This window comes from Lates calcarifer, linkage group LG14 (assembly GCF_001640805.2).
Source record: "Lates calcarifer isolate ASB-BC8 linkage group LG14, TLL_Latcal_v3, whole genome shotgun sequence".
Lineage (NCBI taxonomy): Eukaryota > Metazoa > Chordata > Actinopteri > Centropomidae > Lates > Lates calcarifer.
In genome coordinates, this window is record NC_066846.1 from 10,810,627 (window position 1) to 10,828,344 (window position 17,718).

Below are 17,718 nucleotides of genomic sequence, written 5' to 3' on the forward strand. Positions count from 1 at the left end.
TCGTTCCGGGCAGTGTTCTCCGACTGCTGTTGCTCACGCGCGCCGAAGCACGCGCTTGGATACAGCGCGCGCAGATCTCGCTCCCTGACAGGACAAACAGCTGCACGATACGGCCGTGTCTTCTGATGTGTAAAATATGCGCAAAATAATAATATGATTAACTTTCCAAAGCTGATAAACATGTAGCGCGAGTACGTGTATGTTGGCAGCGTTTGAGTTAACTGATAAATGTCATTCAAATCAGTCGCGTACACTGTACAGCTGTCGTCATTCATGATCAGAACTGGCAAGCACATCTGCCAATCTGTGAAGCGTACATCCACACAGGGCAGTTTCAAGATCCAATCAGAAACCGGGATACAGCTGTGGGCGTGACCCTTCTGTTGTGTGTGGAGTCGACGCCATTTCGTGTCCACTGGTTTCAAGGTGATACAATCAGCCTGCAGAACCGTAAGCGGATCGTTATCTACTCAAGTAAAAACAGCGTTGACTTTTACTCATTTTTAGTAGTAAGCTCCTGGTGAGTATTTTTAACCGAGAGATTTTTTCTTTTTTTATATTTTTTTCCTGACTTTCAACCGTCTTTGGGACTTTTTGTTTTTATTTTTATTGCATTTTTCCCTGGCTGGTATTCCTGAGACTGTGTTGGCTTTAGTGGCGTTCATTTTGTGATGGCAGTATGAGCTGCGCAGAAACTAGTTTGAAGTAGCTTCCACAGCAAGATTTTTGCCTTTATTTTTCGAGTAAGACATTTTAAAACCTCGATTTTTCAGGGCTGCTGTGTTGTTTATCTGATTGTGGTCGTATTTTCGCGGAAATAAATATGGAAGACTATTCCAGTCTTTTCTGGACAGTGTTCAGAACGGGTCGCCCTTTTTCTGGAAATCTGTTTTTAAAAGGTTTTTTATTCTCGTCCTGTGTTTTGCCCCCACCTGTAACTTGATGTGCAGTCGTTGACATTGACTCATAAGACGTGTTTTTCCTGTTTTCCTTGATGTGATTTTGGCAGTGCTGAGACAGTATATTTTCTGCAGCAAATCTCTGAGGAATGATGTAATTTTTCAGGCAAGATGTTTTTCCCCAAGGAGAAGTGGGTGCGTTTTTTAAGGGACATTAACACAACAGTGTTTTGATGTATTGTGCAGATATCTACCTGGGATTTCTTTAGCATTGGTTCGTTATTATTTGTGCATTTAGTAATGATGGAATAATCATTAAAGTTTATTGCATATTGAGAAATCCATTCATTCAGTAGCAGTTTATTCTGCGCTGTGGAGCTGCTTAGACCCAGGAGGAGGGCCTACAGAGGGGCCTGCAGTGAGCTGAAATCAGGCCAAGATCTCTAAAGAGCTCTGTTCCTGCGTAGCTTTATGACTGATCAGCTGTATACATGTCTGTTAAAACTCCTAATCTTACTTGCAGTAAAGGTTTTCAGTAGGAAGCCAGTGTAGACTTCCAGTTGACATCGGTCCCTCAAACTGTAAGTTCCCTGTTTTACCCCCTACTGTACCCCACACCGTCCTCTGGAAGTGTGGAAGTGTCCTTGAGCAGGAGTCCCTCCAGGCTCCAGGGGCGCTGTTCTGCAGCTGACCCTTAACTCTGGCCCTCACAAGGAGGGCAAGCAGGGGCAGTTCCCCCACACTGGTGATGCTCTGGCCTGCACTGAAGCTGACACCAAAACAGTTTGAATTGGCATTTGGACCTGTAGAAGTATAACACAATATCAGATGAGCTGGCAAAGGAGATACCAACTCTTTGGTGTGGACCCTTGGTGGGTTAATTTTAGTAAATCAAATGTGTGTCTGAAGCAGTTGTAGCATCAGAGGGAAATCAAACCAATAATAAAGTGTGATAAACACCTATTAATTATTAATTAAATAATTAGATGCATTTTTCTTGCAGGAGACACTTGGTACAACAGTGTTTAAAAACATTCTTATTTTCTGTTCTGTAACATGGCTTTGGGCCTCACTTCCAGCTCAGATCAGTTGGGTCAAATGAGAAACAATTTCATTTTAGTTCAGTTGGTATAATTTACTGAGTTGTACATTCAAAATGAATAATCATTCTACTGAAAGAGGAAGTAGACCCGGGCAGAAAAGATTTGATTTCCACTTCAATACTTAGCAGTGTTTTCATAGAGAGCAAGTCATAGTGGGAGTGTTCTAGGGGCTTTAAGAGCTTTACAGTTTTAGTTTCTATATTTTGTCCCCTTTGTTCCTCCCCTGCTTGATGTAATAGTCGTAGTTCATTTTAGAAGGATTTCTTTTCTAATATTACCTTTTTGTTTCCCCCTGTTTAGTTTTTGAAGCCACTTTTTTGAACAGCGGCAAATCGTAAGTTGGTCTCAACCTTTTTGTTTTTCTTTTTTTTTTTTTTTGGTTTATTTTTCACCTCAACTTTTAGCATCATTTTTTTATATTCCACTTTTGTTTTCATCCCTTTGTGATTTAGCCCATTTATCCCCTTTTGGATTTCCTAGAGCAAATAGCATGTAGTGGTTTCTTGTTTTGTTTTTTAATTTGTGCTGTGAAAGTAGAAAATTGATTGCCTCATTTTCAAACTGTTTGGGACTAGTGCCCCCATTACATGAGCTTCCAAACATGTTCCCAGTTTATGATCATCAAATGCATAATATTCAGTGTTGGTTATTAAAAGCCCAACTTGTAGCTTATTGCTGAATAACACTACCTCAATTCTCTCCTGCACACAGTCCTTGGATTAAGGGCTGGACACTGACAAAGGCAAAATGAGTCCTGATTTTTTTTCTTCTTCTGCCTTTGCTTTGTAAAAGTGATTTTTTTATTTTTTTATTTTTTTGGTCTTTTTGTGAGTGTGCATGTCATTTGATGAAGTCAGATCTGGTCCATTACTCACATGAAGTTACCTGCTTTTTAAGAGGCATTGCTCTTGATTATAACAGTAACTATTGTTACACCCTGTAGTAAGTTTGTGGCCATTAAATCAGCATGCTCACTGAACACTTATTAATTACTAACTTATTCAGTAATCACTAATATGGAAGCTGTTACTGTCAATAGTTTTTAATAGTAATTTTTTTTTTCTTCCTCTGCTTTTATCACAACCATCTTTAGTTACACTGAACTCATGTTTTAATAAACCTCATCAAACCTCTAAGATTAGGATCATATTTCTATTTGCAACTTTCTCTTCATTTTTACATCTGAAATCTTCATTAAAAAAAATCTATCTACACACAGCTGCATACATGTGACACATCTGTTCCCACTGCAAAGCTGCTCGGTGCGTCATTTTATCTTGTCTGAATCCCAAGTCCTGAGAGCCGCAGTTGCAGTGTCTTTCACAGTTCAAGCACAACATTCACTCACATAACTGATCTGTAGTAATGAACCCGCTAGTGAGACAAAATAAAACTAGATTTCCTTTAAACATTGTCAGGTCGAACACACTATAAGGCCCAGATGAGGCAGAGGATAGGATCAGTTAATGCTGTTATAAAATATCAATTCAAATTCATGCTACAATGAGTGGATACTTATGAGGGGCAGTAATCATTCAGCCCCTGACTGAGACAGTAGGTGCCTAGATGATGGATTTAGAACCACAGCACCAGGCAGACCTTACTATATAATTCTCCCCCTGCAGTAAACACCACCTCTGTGAAGCTTATGTCGTTCAATATGCTGAGATTATCACGTGCTAATTAAAACTAATGTTCTGTGTGGCCTTTTTCACTTAATGAAGTTGCCAAAAAAAGCTCCATAATAAACACACTGAATGCTAAACTCCTTCTAAAGCTGATGCGTACTGTCAAGTGGTACTTCCAACTTCCATTGTGTTTCTAATTAGGATTTGCAGGCAGTAGACACAAACACTGCCAAATCATATATGGCGTAAAGAAAAAGTGCTAAACACAGGAAAATGACATTAGCAAAACAGGATTAGTGTCTGCGAGTTGATAGAAATCACTGCCTACAGGTTTAACAGGGTTCTGACTGAGCAACACCACAAGCGAGAGCCTCAAAAATCACCAATGAGTTGCATTAACAGCTCTGAACAAGATCTAATGAGCGCCTTCGTTTTTTTTATCCATAGGGATATTATATATTAGATGCTACTGTTATTTCCTCCACCCTTGTGTGTAAATATTGGCTAATAACAGACTCTTCAGATAAAAAGTTTTTATGTTACCGTCCAACAACAGTGTCACCCAATTGAGCTCAGAACCAGTCTCTGTCATGAAAATCACATGGGAGTGTGTGTGTGTGTGTATAAACCCTGGATATTCCCACTTGAACCCAAGCATGCCACAAAGAATTAGAAACATTTGCTAAGCAGCCTGTGATAGTCCCTCCTGAACACACCCAGTGCTGTAGACACCCTGTCAGCTTGCCAAGCAATAGAAACATCCTGGCCAAATCATGTAGAGGAGACCAGAGTATTAAGCTTTGGCCAGACAGCCTGCTGCAAACCATGTAATCCCCCTGCTAGTAGCTACTGGCCAGAGAGAGGAGAGGCTGCTGCTGGGTTACTGTTTAGCTCAGCTGGCAGCAGTGCTGTGCTTTGGCAGGTGAGATGTGGCTTGGTAATAGCTGAGGTGGTTGAGGTTAAGATGAACAGCTCTTATGGCTGAGAGGGAATTAGAAGAAAAACAAGATAGATACACAAAAGGTCAATGAGAAAATCCAGTGTTTGCACTCCCATAAAGTTAGCATTAGAAGAAAAGAATGATGAGGGGCTGGACAAAAAAAAGCCCAAGAATATGAACCTGAAGCAAATATTTTATTTCTGAGAAATAATTATTTAAACTACAATTGAATTGTAGTTTGGAATTGATAGGTAATTTTCCATCCACAGTCAATGGCTGTATTGACAAGTATGTAATAAAAGTCTTACTGTAAGAGGGTCTCCTCGAGACCTGAACAAAGTGTCCCTGTATTTGGCATATGCTGTGATAATCCTGTGAGACTGCAATGTTACGTAACTTTGCAGGGTTGAGACTAATGCAACAAGCGATTCGGCGACAGTCTGGCCTCTTTGTGCTCATATTAAAGCTGACATACTTTACACTGTTGATTGCACGCCACCTTAATGTTGACTCGTTTGTGTTGCTGCCTTTGTAATTGTGATTCACAACAGTCGCCGCCTAATTCGCTGTTGCTTCATCAAACGATGTAGTGCAGCAAGGATGACAACATTTTACAAACACAAAACTGCACAAAACTGGAACAAGAGGAACAAGATTGCTCTGGATGTTGACTGTCAGAAACTCAACATAAAAAGTGTATCATCCTACCAATGGGCTCATGTACTACTGAAGAAGATTGATACAAAACTCCTGGTGTGCAGTGATACACTTTTTTTTATGTTGATGTAATACAAATTTTGCTGCCATCAACATCCGGAGGTTCTTGTGAATGCTGTGCACAAAGTAAATGTACTTTTTTTGGACAAACCTGACTGAGTATTTACGAAACAACACCATGAATTGCTACTGCAACAAAACTCAAACGTTACAAGCTTCATACAAGTGGTGTTACTGCAAAGACACAGTTAGTGTTTCTTATTTGCTTCACCCTCTATAGAGAAATATTGGATTTACGATTTATGAGCGAATCATTTGTAAAGTGAAGAAGTCTAAATGCACTATTTGTTTTTGTCATAACAAACAACCATTTATCCCACAGGTTTTTCATGGCTACCTCCATTTTTTAAAAACATTTTATCAACCACCTCCTGACCAACCAGCCCCTCACCCCCCTTTTTTAAGCACCTCTGGGGTTCCCCCAGAAATCCATGGGGAAAAAAAACTTTTGGAGGTGTAGTAGATGTTTCCCCACATTCACTGACTCCATCTCTCATAGTTCCTCGACGACCCCTCTTCTCTCCAACAGAGTCAGACAGGCAGGCAGACCTCCACCGACCCGAGCACAGACACAATGGAGTGAGTGCTGGCAGCTTCATGACCCAATCACACTGTCTATTCTGCTGTCTCATATCTACTTTCAGAGGCTCTTGTCTCCCTTTAGAAAGTGCAAACACACGTTTAGTGTGTGTAAAATAAGTAGCCCTGTTGACTGGATCCACCCACACTGTTGAAGTACAAGTTACTGTGCATACACAATAACATTTAGTTAACAGAAGGATGAGTGTAAGTGGTTGTTCTGTATTAGTAAATGTGTATATGAGGTGTGTTTGCACAATTTACCTCGACCTTTAGTGCCTAAATAGTTGTTGATTAACTGATAGTTGATACATTAATTTATCATCTAGGCAAAAATGGCAAACATTTGCTACTTCCAATTTCTTTAATGTAAGGATTTTCTGTTCTTCTCTGCTTTATGTCAGTATAAACTGAAATTAAAAGAGGCATTTTGAAGATGTCAACTTGGGATCTGCTAAAATGTGATGGGCGTTTTCTGACATTTAATAAATTAAATAATGTGGGGAAAAATCAACAAATTAATGACAATAAAGGATAATCTTCATTATTAGTAGCCTTCTGCAGACTTGCACCACTTAAAGCCCACTTCTTTTCTAGGATATGTGTTAAAAAGCCTAGATTGAAAACAAAACTCTTGTACCATGCAATTTATTTTTTAAAGCTGGCCTTGGCTCAGAGATAATCCACAAATTAGACAGCTTCAAAGCACATAAGAGTAATATACAGTGCAAGACACAAGAATATGGATATCACTATGCGCTTATCAGCTCATTGTTTTTCTTCTACCATTTCTTTTCACCCTATACATCAACCTCCTCCACTTATTGTGCCCAATCTCATATCTTTTTTCTCCCTGTTTTTCTTTTCCCTTTCCTTACCCATCCTCTTCACCTGCCGTCCCTCTGCCTTGTCTAGTTGGTCATCGTCGTCATCCACCTCCAGCCTGATGGCCAGCAGCAACGTGACCAACAAGACCGATCCCCGCTCCCTCAACTCCCGCGTCTTCATCGGCAACCTCAACACACTGCTGGTCACCAAGGCTGACGTGGAGGCCATCTTTTCCAAGTATGGCAAGATCGTGGGTTGCTCCTGTCCACAAGGGCTATGCATTCGTCCAGTACTCCAATGAGAGGAATGCTCGGGCGGCCGTGGCCAGCGAGGACGGACGCATGATTGTGGGACAGGTCCTGGGTGAGGTTAACATAGTTTAGAGGAAAACATTTTATACCACAAAAGATGATCAACCAAAGTTGTACAGTTCATTATGCTTAAAGCACCAAGTGATTTGCCCAAGTCAAGATCAAGCTTGCTTTTGTAGTCCAGCTTTTCTTAGCCAGCATGGCAGCATGACCTACCCTCAACCAAAGTTTTACAACTTGCCTGAACTTAAATAAGTAGTTCCAACATTTAAGTAAATGTGCTTACATCTTTCTCACCAAGATTTAGATGGGAAGATTGATGGTACTCTCATAACTGTGCAGCAAAAATGAAGTTACAGCCAGCACCAAATAATCATTAATTTAATGGATATATTGCCATATTGTTCAAGGTCACAGCACTGCTGGAGCTTGACTCATATACTGGAAAGGAAAGAGTAAAAATATATTTTCACTCTCACCCTAATGTCTGACATCTGTCACAATTTTCTATGCACCTTTAAATTATATATTATTTATTTTTTTCTGTTTTGCAATCCCAACAGCTGAACCATGTGCTGCCCCCTAGTGCTCAAAACCAGGGATTTAACAACAGTATTGTTAGGAGGATTTTAAAGCCGTATATTTGTATAAGTGAAACTTAAAAATGCTAACATCTCAAGAGAAAAAACAGCTGTTTCTGATCTTAATTTTCTGACCTGTTTGATGCTCCAAGCAGGCTAAAAATATATGTGAGTAATGATTTGCAATGCCTGTGTTAGTCTTCCAAAATAACATACCATCAGGTGGAGGGGAAGGAGTGCTAGAATGTGTTAATTGCAATTTCACACGTTCTATCCATAACGTGTTTCTGGCTCTTTCTCCCACTCCTGACAGCTCTAACGCTTCCCCTTTGACTCAGTGTTTTTCCTCCCTCAGACATCAACCTGGCAGGCGAACCGAAGCCTCACAGATCGAAGACAGTAAAGCGTTCTGCCGGAGACATGTATAGGTGTGTACATGCTGTGCTACACAAGTCAGACAGTGCTATGTCGTATCGAAAATAAGTGCATTTTGCTGTGGTTAATCTTTCTGCTCCATCCCCACTCTTTCTACAGTTCATCTTTTGACTTGGACTATGACTTTCAAAGAGATTATTATGATAGGTAAGGTGCCTTTTTAGTTTATTGTCCAGATGTAGGGACTGTACATTTTTATAGTAATAGAAAATTGGCAGTTTGGTTCCCACAGATTTACCATTTAAAGGAGCTATTTGTAAGTTTTGCTACTGCTACATAGCCAATGTTAGCATTAACAGCTGTTTACTGCTCTAATGTTCTAAATTGAACATTAAACCTTATTTCTTTACTCACCAAGAGCCGTCTCCAGTGGTAGAAAGCAACATCAATATTTTGCTTCTCGATCTATCATTTCTATCCGTGCTAACCAGCTAGCCCCCACCCGACCGGCTTGTCTCATTTACTTTCCTCATAGATTTCCCTGAGGAAGTAGCGCTCAATTCAGATGGCGTGTTCTGACCTCTTGTATTGTAAATGCAACAATGGCTTAGCAAGCAACGATCACCACCACCCTCTCCAGGCAAGAAACCACATTCAGTGGCAGAGAAAACTAACAAACAGCTCCTCTAAAGTTGATACTACACTAGCGCTGTTTTCCTATCATTGTGTAACTGAGGCCTTCAGGGTTTAATTAGCCTGTATGGTGATGTTATCAATAACTCCAGAAAGTGAAAACATTTTGTTTAAATAAAGTTGTTTGTAATGAAAGGGTGATCTTGTTAAAGCAAAAGGAAACCACTAAGTGTATCATGACACATTTATTACTTTGTGGCTCCTTCTCAGGATGTACTCCTACCAGTCCCGGGTGCCTCCTCCCCCTCCACCCCTGTCTCGCGCTGTCATCCCTTCAAAGCGTCCCAGGGTCAGTCTGAGTGGAGGGGGTAGTAGACGAACCAAAACCAGCTTCTCCTCCTCCTCCAAAAGTAGCCAGAGGACCTCACGTACGAGTAAGTCTCATTCTGTCACATACAAATATGTCCCAATCACTCACACTGACCTCTCTCTCAGACTTTTCTTCTATCCCTATTTCCACAGTGAAGGTAGATGATCTGCAGACCATCAAGAGAGAACTCACACAGATTAAACACAAGGTGGACTACCTGCTGGAGAGCTTAGAGCGCATGGAGAAGGACCACAGCAAGAAGTCTGGTGAGCAGTAATGAGATGATAATAATGCAAAGTTTACACCAGTTTGAAAGGCAGAAAAATTATATAAAATCATTTTCAGTACAGTGCAGAGATAGGTTAAAGCAGAAAAACCTTTTGCTTAATACAAGGAAGCAAAACCCACCTCTACAAATGTCAAATATATAACAGGAGTTGCATTTTTGGTTATTTTTCTCACCCTTTTCACAAGTCACAAGATCTTCTCTGTGACTCACACTGCACCAGGATGAGTCATGAGGGGTCATATGCAAATTTCTAATAATTTGATCCAATAAAACGTTCTGAAATCATTAATTTTAATGTGCTCCAACCCCTCCCATCATATAAAATGGCCAGGTCTATCAGACTAAATAGCATTGGAAGCCGTTAGGATGGGGGCAGAGTTTTGTATTTAGATGTCAATCAAAAAAACATTTCTTCCTTTTCCACCTCCCTTGTAAGACTTAGAAGGCAGATGGTCCTCTGCAGCTGCCATCATCTTTTTTGTGGTCCTTGATCCTATTCGCTTTTAAACTCATTCACCTATCTTCCTCTTTGCAACTCATTTTCCCACTGTCTATTCAGACATGAAGAGCTCCAAACCAGAGCCCGGTGAAGTGTCCCCACTTCACTCATCTACCTCCAGCAAGAAGGAGGACAGCCTGAAACGGGACAGAGAGAGCCAGGAGCTGAACGACTCCGAGGAGGAGGGAGATCTGCTGGAGGACGAGGATGAGGTGAGGACAGAGAGAGAAGCACAGCAAAAGCCAAGAAGTCAGTGACTGGTGTTTTGGCATTCTCTTTACTCATCTGTGATGAATAGTGGCATTTGTCCACTTCTCCTTCTGTGCAGATGAAAAGCAGAGGGAGAGAGGAGGACGAGGAGGAGGAAGGCGAGCAGGAGGAAGGAGAGGACGACGGCGACAGCGCCAACGGAGACCAGTCCTAAACACTACGCAGGCAGACAGGCAGACACGCATGCACAAAACAATTGTGTATGATTGTGTTACCACACCAGACTTGTACACACACAATGTTCATGTGCTCATATCTGCTGAATTGACTGGACATTTATATACAGTGTATTGTAGATATTTCTCTCTGTCACATAGATACACATATTCATAAATATGTAAAGTACCTATTTCTGAATTTGGTACTTTGACTTCCTTTACTTTTTTTTTTTTTTTAATTTTACTGATATTTTCTGACACTGGATAAATCATGATAAAACATTGTTGTGTTACATTTAGACAAAATGCCTTCCGTTGATGATAGATGTAACATATTGTACATTTGAACTCAGGGCTATGAGCCTCTCCAGTGTAAGAAATTGAAAGGAAAAGAGCTTAGCCCTCATCAGTTATTGATTTTAGATGAATGTGTTGACTTGTTGCCAAAAATTGAACAAAGTACCACTCAGCAGTGGCTGACATTTAAACAAAACTGGATTGAAATATGCTCAGGTGCAGTGGTTTGAATTTAAGGTCAGTTGTGAGAGAAAATATCAGACATGATAGTACAGCCCGGGCTTGAAATAAAATGTAAACTGTATTCCTGATCCAGCTGTTGTACAGCTGCCTTCTAACCAGCAGATGGCAGTGTGTCATAACAACTGGCCACACAAAATGACTCATTTCTGTTGCTCACAGAAAATCTTGACCTTCTGCTTTGTCAGATAAAATGAGCGTGTACAAAATTTCATGTTGGGCTGCAGAAATGCTCAGACATAATCCTCATGGCTCTGAAAATAGTTTTGTTTGTTGCGGAGGTGTTACGACCTTAATCGACCTTGACTTGTGAAATGCAGTGCTACTCCATGTTTGTCTGTTTCTGTTGATGTTCTGTTTGTCATTCATCTGCACTGGTGAAAGTGAATAAACATGTTTTCCAAGTCGGATCCTGTGTGAGATTGTGGTACAACCCACATGGATGCTCTCCGGTGGCAGTGGAGGGCTTGTGTGATGTTAAGATGGAGTGGGTTGTGGTAAAGGCAGAACAGACAGGTTTAAGCTGGAATGAGCATTAAACATTTTTATTGCCTTGTCAAAAACTTGCTGGGTTAGTTTCTCCCTTGCCTTTAGATCCATACATACAGGTAGATTTGCTTTTATTTCCCCAGGTTTTGAAACATTTGTTTCTACTATTTTAAAAATAAATCTTAACTTTCGCCCCCAATTTAATCTAATGTAAAAAAAAAAAAAAAAAAAAAAAGCAACATGAAAAACTTGATTAGTAAATTAATATTGTCAAAAATTGATGAATATTCCTGGATTTGTCATACCTATTTTCATTGTTTCTCTTACTTCAATTTTGGGGGTAACCATGCTCTAAATTTTGGAACTACAGCTCCCATAATGCTTTCAAAGATATAAACAGGAAATACAATGTTCCCATGGAGTCAGTAGGAAATTATAAGTGCGGTTTTCACAAATTGGCACCATTAAAAGTATGCCGAAACAACTAGTAGTGTTTCCTGTTTGCAGTGAACTGGTGGATGCACAGACAAATGTCAATGGATTATTCTAATACTGAGGAAAACTGAAAAACGTGAAGTCCTGGAGTCCTAAGGAGCGCCTTTTTGCTGACATTTCGTAGCACATTCATGGACGTTTATTCGCGACGGACATCGGATCTAATGGCATCTTCGTAAAGCGTAAGTCACACCGAATCTAAAACTATGTGTATGCTGGCTGTGTGTTCAGAATTCATAGAGTTATTATTCAGTGAAGGAGTATTACATCCGACGCAAGTTGTGGCAGTGAGGCGCTATGTTTTTAGCAGTAGCAGTATCTTCACTCCACATTTCTCCCTCCATGTTTTTGACCTCTGTCCAACAACATTGACAAATAAGACCAAAATGTGCCTGACTAAGTAGACTACCACTTGTGTTCTTAAACCTACCTTAAAACTTTGGAAGAGTGAGTGCAGTTCAGTCTACAAGCTTGATATGAAAGGAGGAATTCAAACAAACAGTCCACAGCTTCATTACCAGTGACCAAACTGCATCAATACACAGCTTCCTTATTAATATACATTATCCTGCTGGGAGTCTGCTAATGAATACGAGTACAGAGAGCTGGCAGGAATAAAGAGGAATGCAAAGAGGAAAGAGGGAAAACTAATCCATAAGCAGTAGTCTTCAGGGTGAAGTGTGATTAACGAAGGGATGAGAGACAGGCAGAGGGGCATGGATAATGAGAGTATGGATGGAGAGTGGATGGATGGATGAACAGGCCACAGAAGACAGGAGACAGATGGAAGAAAAGCTGGCAGATGGAGAGATGACAGGAAGAGCGGAAAAGATTTTGTGGCGTGCGCTGGAGGGGATGAGGAATGTGGAAATGCTGTAACAGTTAAAGAGAATTGTTGAAGCACAGTACCTTTTGTTAGAACATGAGCACTGGTGGCTCTTACACAACGCTTCATCAGATAGATTTTATTTTATTACTTTTTGATTATCAAATGAACAGATTATATCATCAAGCCACATTCCACAACAGGCCTGAGACACTGCAGAGGTTTTATTCTTTGTAATGAATGACAGCATTTTCATGGAAGCCAGAAAAATCCCTGCAGCAGTCAGGACAATAAGTCGCTTTTTCATCTCTGACATTGATCATATAAGTGTTTTTGAATGCAAACTGCTCACATAGTTGTGTAATGCATTACTGTACATACGCACAGATATGTCCGGTCTTTAAATCAATTAAAAGTTTTGAAATTAAAGCATGAACCCACATGACTTCACAGGGCATTAGTCAGAGAGGCAGGCCTGTAATCTAAAGGTCATCAAACTGAACCTTCATGCTCTTATTTTAGCAAATATGAGCAAACCACTTAACTTCCCTCAGCTCAGATGAAGAAGTGAATGTCTCTGATATCTTTTTTGAGCAAGATGTTGTTTAAAACGTACAACAAATTGTGTGTAAAGGCTAAACCAAGCTGAATCATTTGACTGTGACTGTGAAACATAGGCTACACCATATAATATCAAAGCATTACTGTGTCTAAATGCAAGTAAAGGGAGTACAGTGGGAGGTTAATGTGCTGCTGTTAAATGGGGAATACTGCCTAGTCCAGCGGAAGCAGTAGCACAGCAGCACAGAGGAGCTTCTTGATGAACATATGCAGTGTACACACACATATCCGCACACACACACACACACACACACACACAATTTTTCCTGCCTTCTGGCTTTGTCACATATTCACCACAGGAGGTGTGTTTCCACCTGCAGTAGCTTTCCCCAGGGAACAGGAACTAAGTTCCCCTACCTGCATTTCCACCAGAGGAACCAGGGTCTAAACTGAGTTGGGAGATTGTTTAACTCCCAGAACCCCTCTGCTCAGAGGGCAGTACTTTCTGAACGTTCGGGTTGGGGCTCAACGTTGTTGATTGGTTAAGAACGCTAGCACTTTCCACAGCATTGTTACACATCCGGCACTTTAAAAAAGCCAACAGTTATCAGGATGGAGCAGGTTTTGGCTCTGCTGTGGGAATGCAGTCACAATGTTCTTGACTTTAAGACATTAAAGTTAAAGACATTAAAGAGTTTTTCAACTTTTGATGGAAACACACCTTTATACACATCCTGTCTTTGATACACTTTCTTCCACACTGAGAAAAACATTCACTACACAGCTCTTAAACTGCATGAATATTAGTTTTTCTTTCTGTCTGTCGCACAGGTGCAAACTTGAAATACACCTTTCTCATGGTGGTCATTTTTTCTTGTCACCACAGGAAAAGCTTTGATTACATTAGTAATGGCTGCGTTCCATTTAGGTGAGCCAGCTGAGCCAGTACGCTCGTAGCAGGCTCAGCTGGCTCAACTAAATATGGTCAATGCCATTAATAATGTTATTAGTTACACCTGCGTGGCTAATAACATCACTGATAGCCTTGTTATGGTTTTTCTGCTGCGACAATTGTCGCTGTCCATCGTGAGAGCAGTTTGTAATTGTGAAAACAATTATTGCTCATCTCCTATTGAGTTAGACACTCAGCTCTTTTCTGAATAAATGGTTCTGAGCCATATTATTATCATATTATAATCAACAAAAACTTTTTATCACTTTAGCACCCGAAGTAGCATGATATCATAAAAAATATATTTTTACATCAGATGTGAAAATAAAACTGATGAGCAGACGTACCAGGTGAAGCAGCCTCGCAGGTGGGCGAGGACCGAGGTGACGGAGGGAGGGAAGATAAAAGCACCACAATAATCTGAGCCAAAGAGAGGTCATGGCCGAGACGGGGGGAGTGAGAGGAGTGCAAGAGAGAGGAGGAGGAGGAGGAGGGAGATGAAAGCAAGGAGTATAGCAGGGCTGCAAAGAGGTTGAGAGGCAGGGAGGGGAGGGAGAGGTGATGGGGAGAGATAGAGGGATGGAGCTGTAAGCCTCCAGGGTGATTTATCTGTGTCACTGGGAGCTCATTGTGTGAATGTGTGTGTCTGTGAGAGAGACAGCAGCGAAGGAGGGAGCGTGAAACAAAAACACGATGAAAGAGACCTATAAAAGTAGCTGAGCCTATGTGAGTGTGAGTCTCTCTAGGAGAATCTAGGTGTGTGTGTGTGTGTGTGTGTGTGTGTGTGTGTAGCAGAGGGAGAAAGTTCGGAAAACACAGAGTGAAATATGAGTTAAACACAGGGGGAAAAGTTGACTGCGTGCAGATATATTTCAGTTTGGTTTCAAACAAAGAATCTATCTGTATGAGTGTGTGTGTGTGGATGCGTGTGTGTGTCTAAAACACCCAACAATAGCAAGTGAAAGAGTGAAATTTATACACCTGTTTTAGTGTCAATTTACACTTTATTCCCTGTCCGTTAACTATAGTCATTACTGCTGACACAGTGTCATGGAGGGGCTGCACTGTAAAACTGTCGATCCTTAAAACAAGTTTGTTTTTGTTCGCTGGTGCTTGCATTAGTTATATTTTACACAAAGAAAAACACACCCACATACTGCTACTCTCTGTCTTTTGTCTCTTTGACAAGTTAAAAATAAATATTGCTACTAGAGATGCTAACTTTAAGCTATTTCCTTAATTTATAGTCCTGTTAACAGTAAGTAGTCCAATCCAGTTTTGTATTAACATGAGCCTCAGATAGCTAGCTGGACCTGACAGCTGACAGACCACAACTCCCACTTTCTTCCTTCGATGGCAAGAGGTGCGCGTCTTTTTCACATCTGTGCGGCCCTCAGCAAGCACATGTGTAACTCCATCTTCTTTAACAGTAGGAGATACATTTTCTAACAACTGCACTGCACCTCTTCTTTGTCAGGTGATATATTTTAAATTGATTACATGAATAGAAGTTGATCAATAATCAGTTAATCACTGACATCCCTAATCGATACTGTACAGTACATTATATCTGTCAGTTAAGTGGCCAGTGTTGCATTTGCGTTTGCTAGCTTGCTCTATCACAGTCTAGGCTGTCAGATTGTTTGTGGTCAAGTGTTCGGCTGTGTTTAAGACTGAATGTGTGCCGGCTCTGGCTCTGCTGCTGGATCTGGTTTTGTTTTGACGATGGAATCTTGGAATTGAGCACCACTGAGCTGCATTTGAGCTAGCCTCAGGACAGTGTTGGTTTATGGATGTGGCAGAGGTTTATCTGATTGTGCTCAGGAGTGGTGAAGTCAGTCTTGGTGAATGTGGCATGGCAAGTCCTGACAAACAAATGTCTAGTTTTCTTGATCAGTCAGAGTCCAAAACCCTAAAGATTTATAATATACACCAAAAAAACCCCAAAGAAAATCAGCAGCTCTCCAAGTCTGAGAACCAGCCAGCAGTTTCCATTTTTGCTTGATGATGGATCAGTCAGCTGTGAGTTTTTTCTTTGTGGCTCTGTTGATTAACTAATAAATCAACTTCATAATTGTTTCACTGCTGCCAGATGGACCACTGCTGGGCAAAACATTTTTTTGGACTGTAGAGGCTGAACACAAGGAAAAAAATCACGCAGGTCCAAAACATTTAACACAGACTTGTTTGAAAGTCCTTCTTTTTTTGGGTCCAGCCTGTTGTGGCTGCACTTGGTTGCACTTAATTTAGCCTCAAAAAGACGTGCCCGACTGTACCAGTGTGTGTGTGTGTGTGTGTGTGTTGGAGCGAGTGTGTGTTTTGAACAGTATTGTGCAGCGGTTGCCCTGTGACTAGCCCCATAGCTGGTGTGAATATAAATGAGAGAGAAAGAGGGTTTCTGCTGAACACAAAGAGGGAAGAGAAGAAGAAGAGGAGGAGGAGGACGAGAGGAGGAATTGTTGCTTGAGGCTGTTTTGCCTCCTGCCTCTTTTTCTCCCTGCGGCCATGTTCAGCACTGGGAGGAAAAGTTGGATTGTCTCCCTCCCTCTCTTTTCTCCTTCACTACGTCCCGCTCTGTGTTTTTATTTATCTTTTTTAATCTGTGCCACCTTCCTCTCTGTTTACTGGTCTCCCTCTGTTTTTATGCTCTTGCCCTTCATCGTTCCATTACTCACCCTTCCTCTCCCTGTCCCACTATCATTCCATTTTCGCCACACTTCATTGCTTTTCTCATATCTCTCTCTCCATCTCTGTCCCTCTCTCTCTTCTCCCAACTCTTTCTTAAACCGTTAACCCCCCCCGTCCCTCTCGCTGCAGAGCGATTGTTGTCTGATCTGACTGTAGCCTCAGATCTGATGCGACCCTGCGGTCATCAGTCCTCAGTGTTGCTGCTCCCCACAGATAATCTGTTCGTGTTCAGGAACAGAAAAATCTGCCGATACATCTGTTTTTAATACATTTATGCATGCATACACCACACTGATGCTGCTGCTGGTGCCTGAGAGCGCTGTGTGGAAAATACATCGTTGGCGGAATAAGTATTCAGATACTGCATACAAATATAGTCCTGAATTCAGAATCTTTCTCAGAGCGAACAAGCATATTTTGGGAAATGCATGCATTCTTGTTTAGAGTGATATGAGAGGATTAATACCTCTCGAATGTCGATGTAAATGAGGGTAAAATATAATTAAAGGCGCTATATGTAAGTTTTTGCTTTTGCTACATAGCCACTGTTAGCATTAACGATTGTTTATTTGCTGTCTGTCTCCAGCAGTAAAAAGTAATGCCAATGTTAACTTGCTAACCAGCTAGCCCCAGCCTGTCCTACTGTCGCCAAACATATTATTTTCAATTCTATTCTTAAGTGAGATTTTGAGTCTCGTGGCCCCAGTTTACATACAGTTTACAGCAGAAATGTTTTTGCTCTTTTTTGCTTACATGTATAAAATCCCAGCTGTACGTCTACAAATATTATATATGCTAAAAATAATGCAGAAAACACCAAGATCAGCACTAAATCTCTCTGTTTTTTGGTCCCACAGCGCTTTCTGTCCATATGGTAGAAGCTTGCCGTCTCATTTTGTCATGTCATCAGGGCCAGAGCCGCTTTCCAGC

The 17,718-nt window shown here is 41.0% G+C and overlaps 2 protein-coding genes across 2 annotated transcripts in view; both read left to right on the forward strand.

Annotated features, from left to right (window-relative positions):
* The first annotated feature begins 396 nt into the window (after window positions 1-396).
* LOC108890855 (heterogeneous nuclear ribonucleoprotein C) lies at window positions 397-11,187 on the forward strand. The gene is given in 11 exon segments (XM_051075545.1): window positions 397-520; window positions 2,303-2,336; window positions 5,877-5,926; window positions 6,842-7,016; window positions 7,018-7,117; window positions 8,002-8,074; window positions 8,181-8,228; window positions 8,925-9,088; window positions 9,177-9,290; window positions 9,873-10,024; window positions 10,141-11,187. Coding segments are annotated over 9 exon segments (927 nt in total). The 5' UTR covers window positions 397-520; window positions 2,303-2,336; window positions 5,877-5,921; the 3' UTR covers window positions 10,237-11,187.
* A 590-nt stretch (window positions 11,188-11,777) lies between these two features.
* ndrg2 (NDRG family member 2) overlaps window positions 11,778-17,718 on the forward strand; it is a 45,957-nt gene continuing 40,016 nt past the window's right edge. Inside the window, exon 1 of the mRNA XM_051075523.1 lies at window positions 11,778-11,943. The gene's annotated coding sequence lies outside the window, so the exon portion shown is untranslated. The remainder of the gene's footprint in view (window positions 11,944-17,718) is intronic.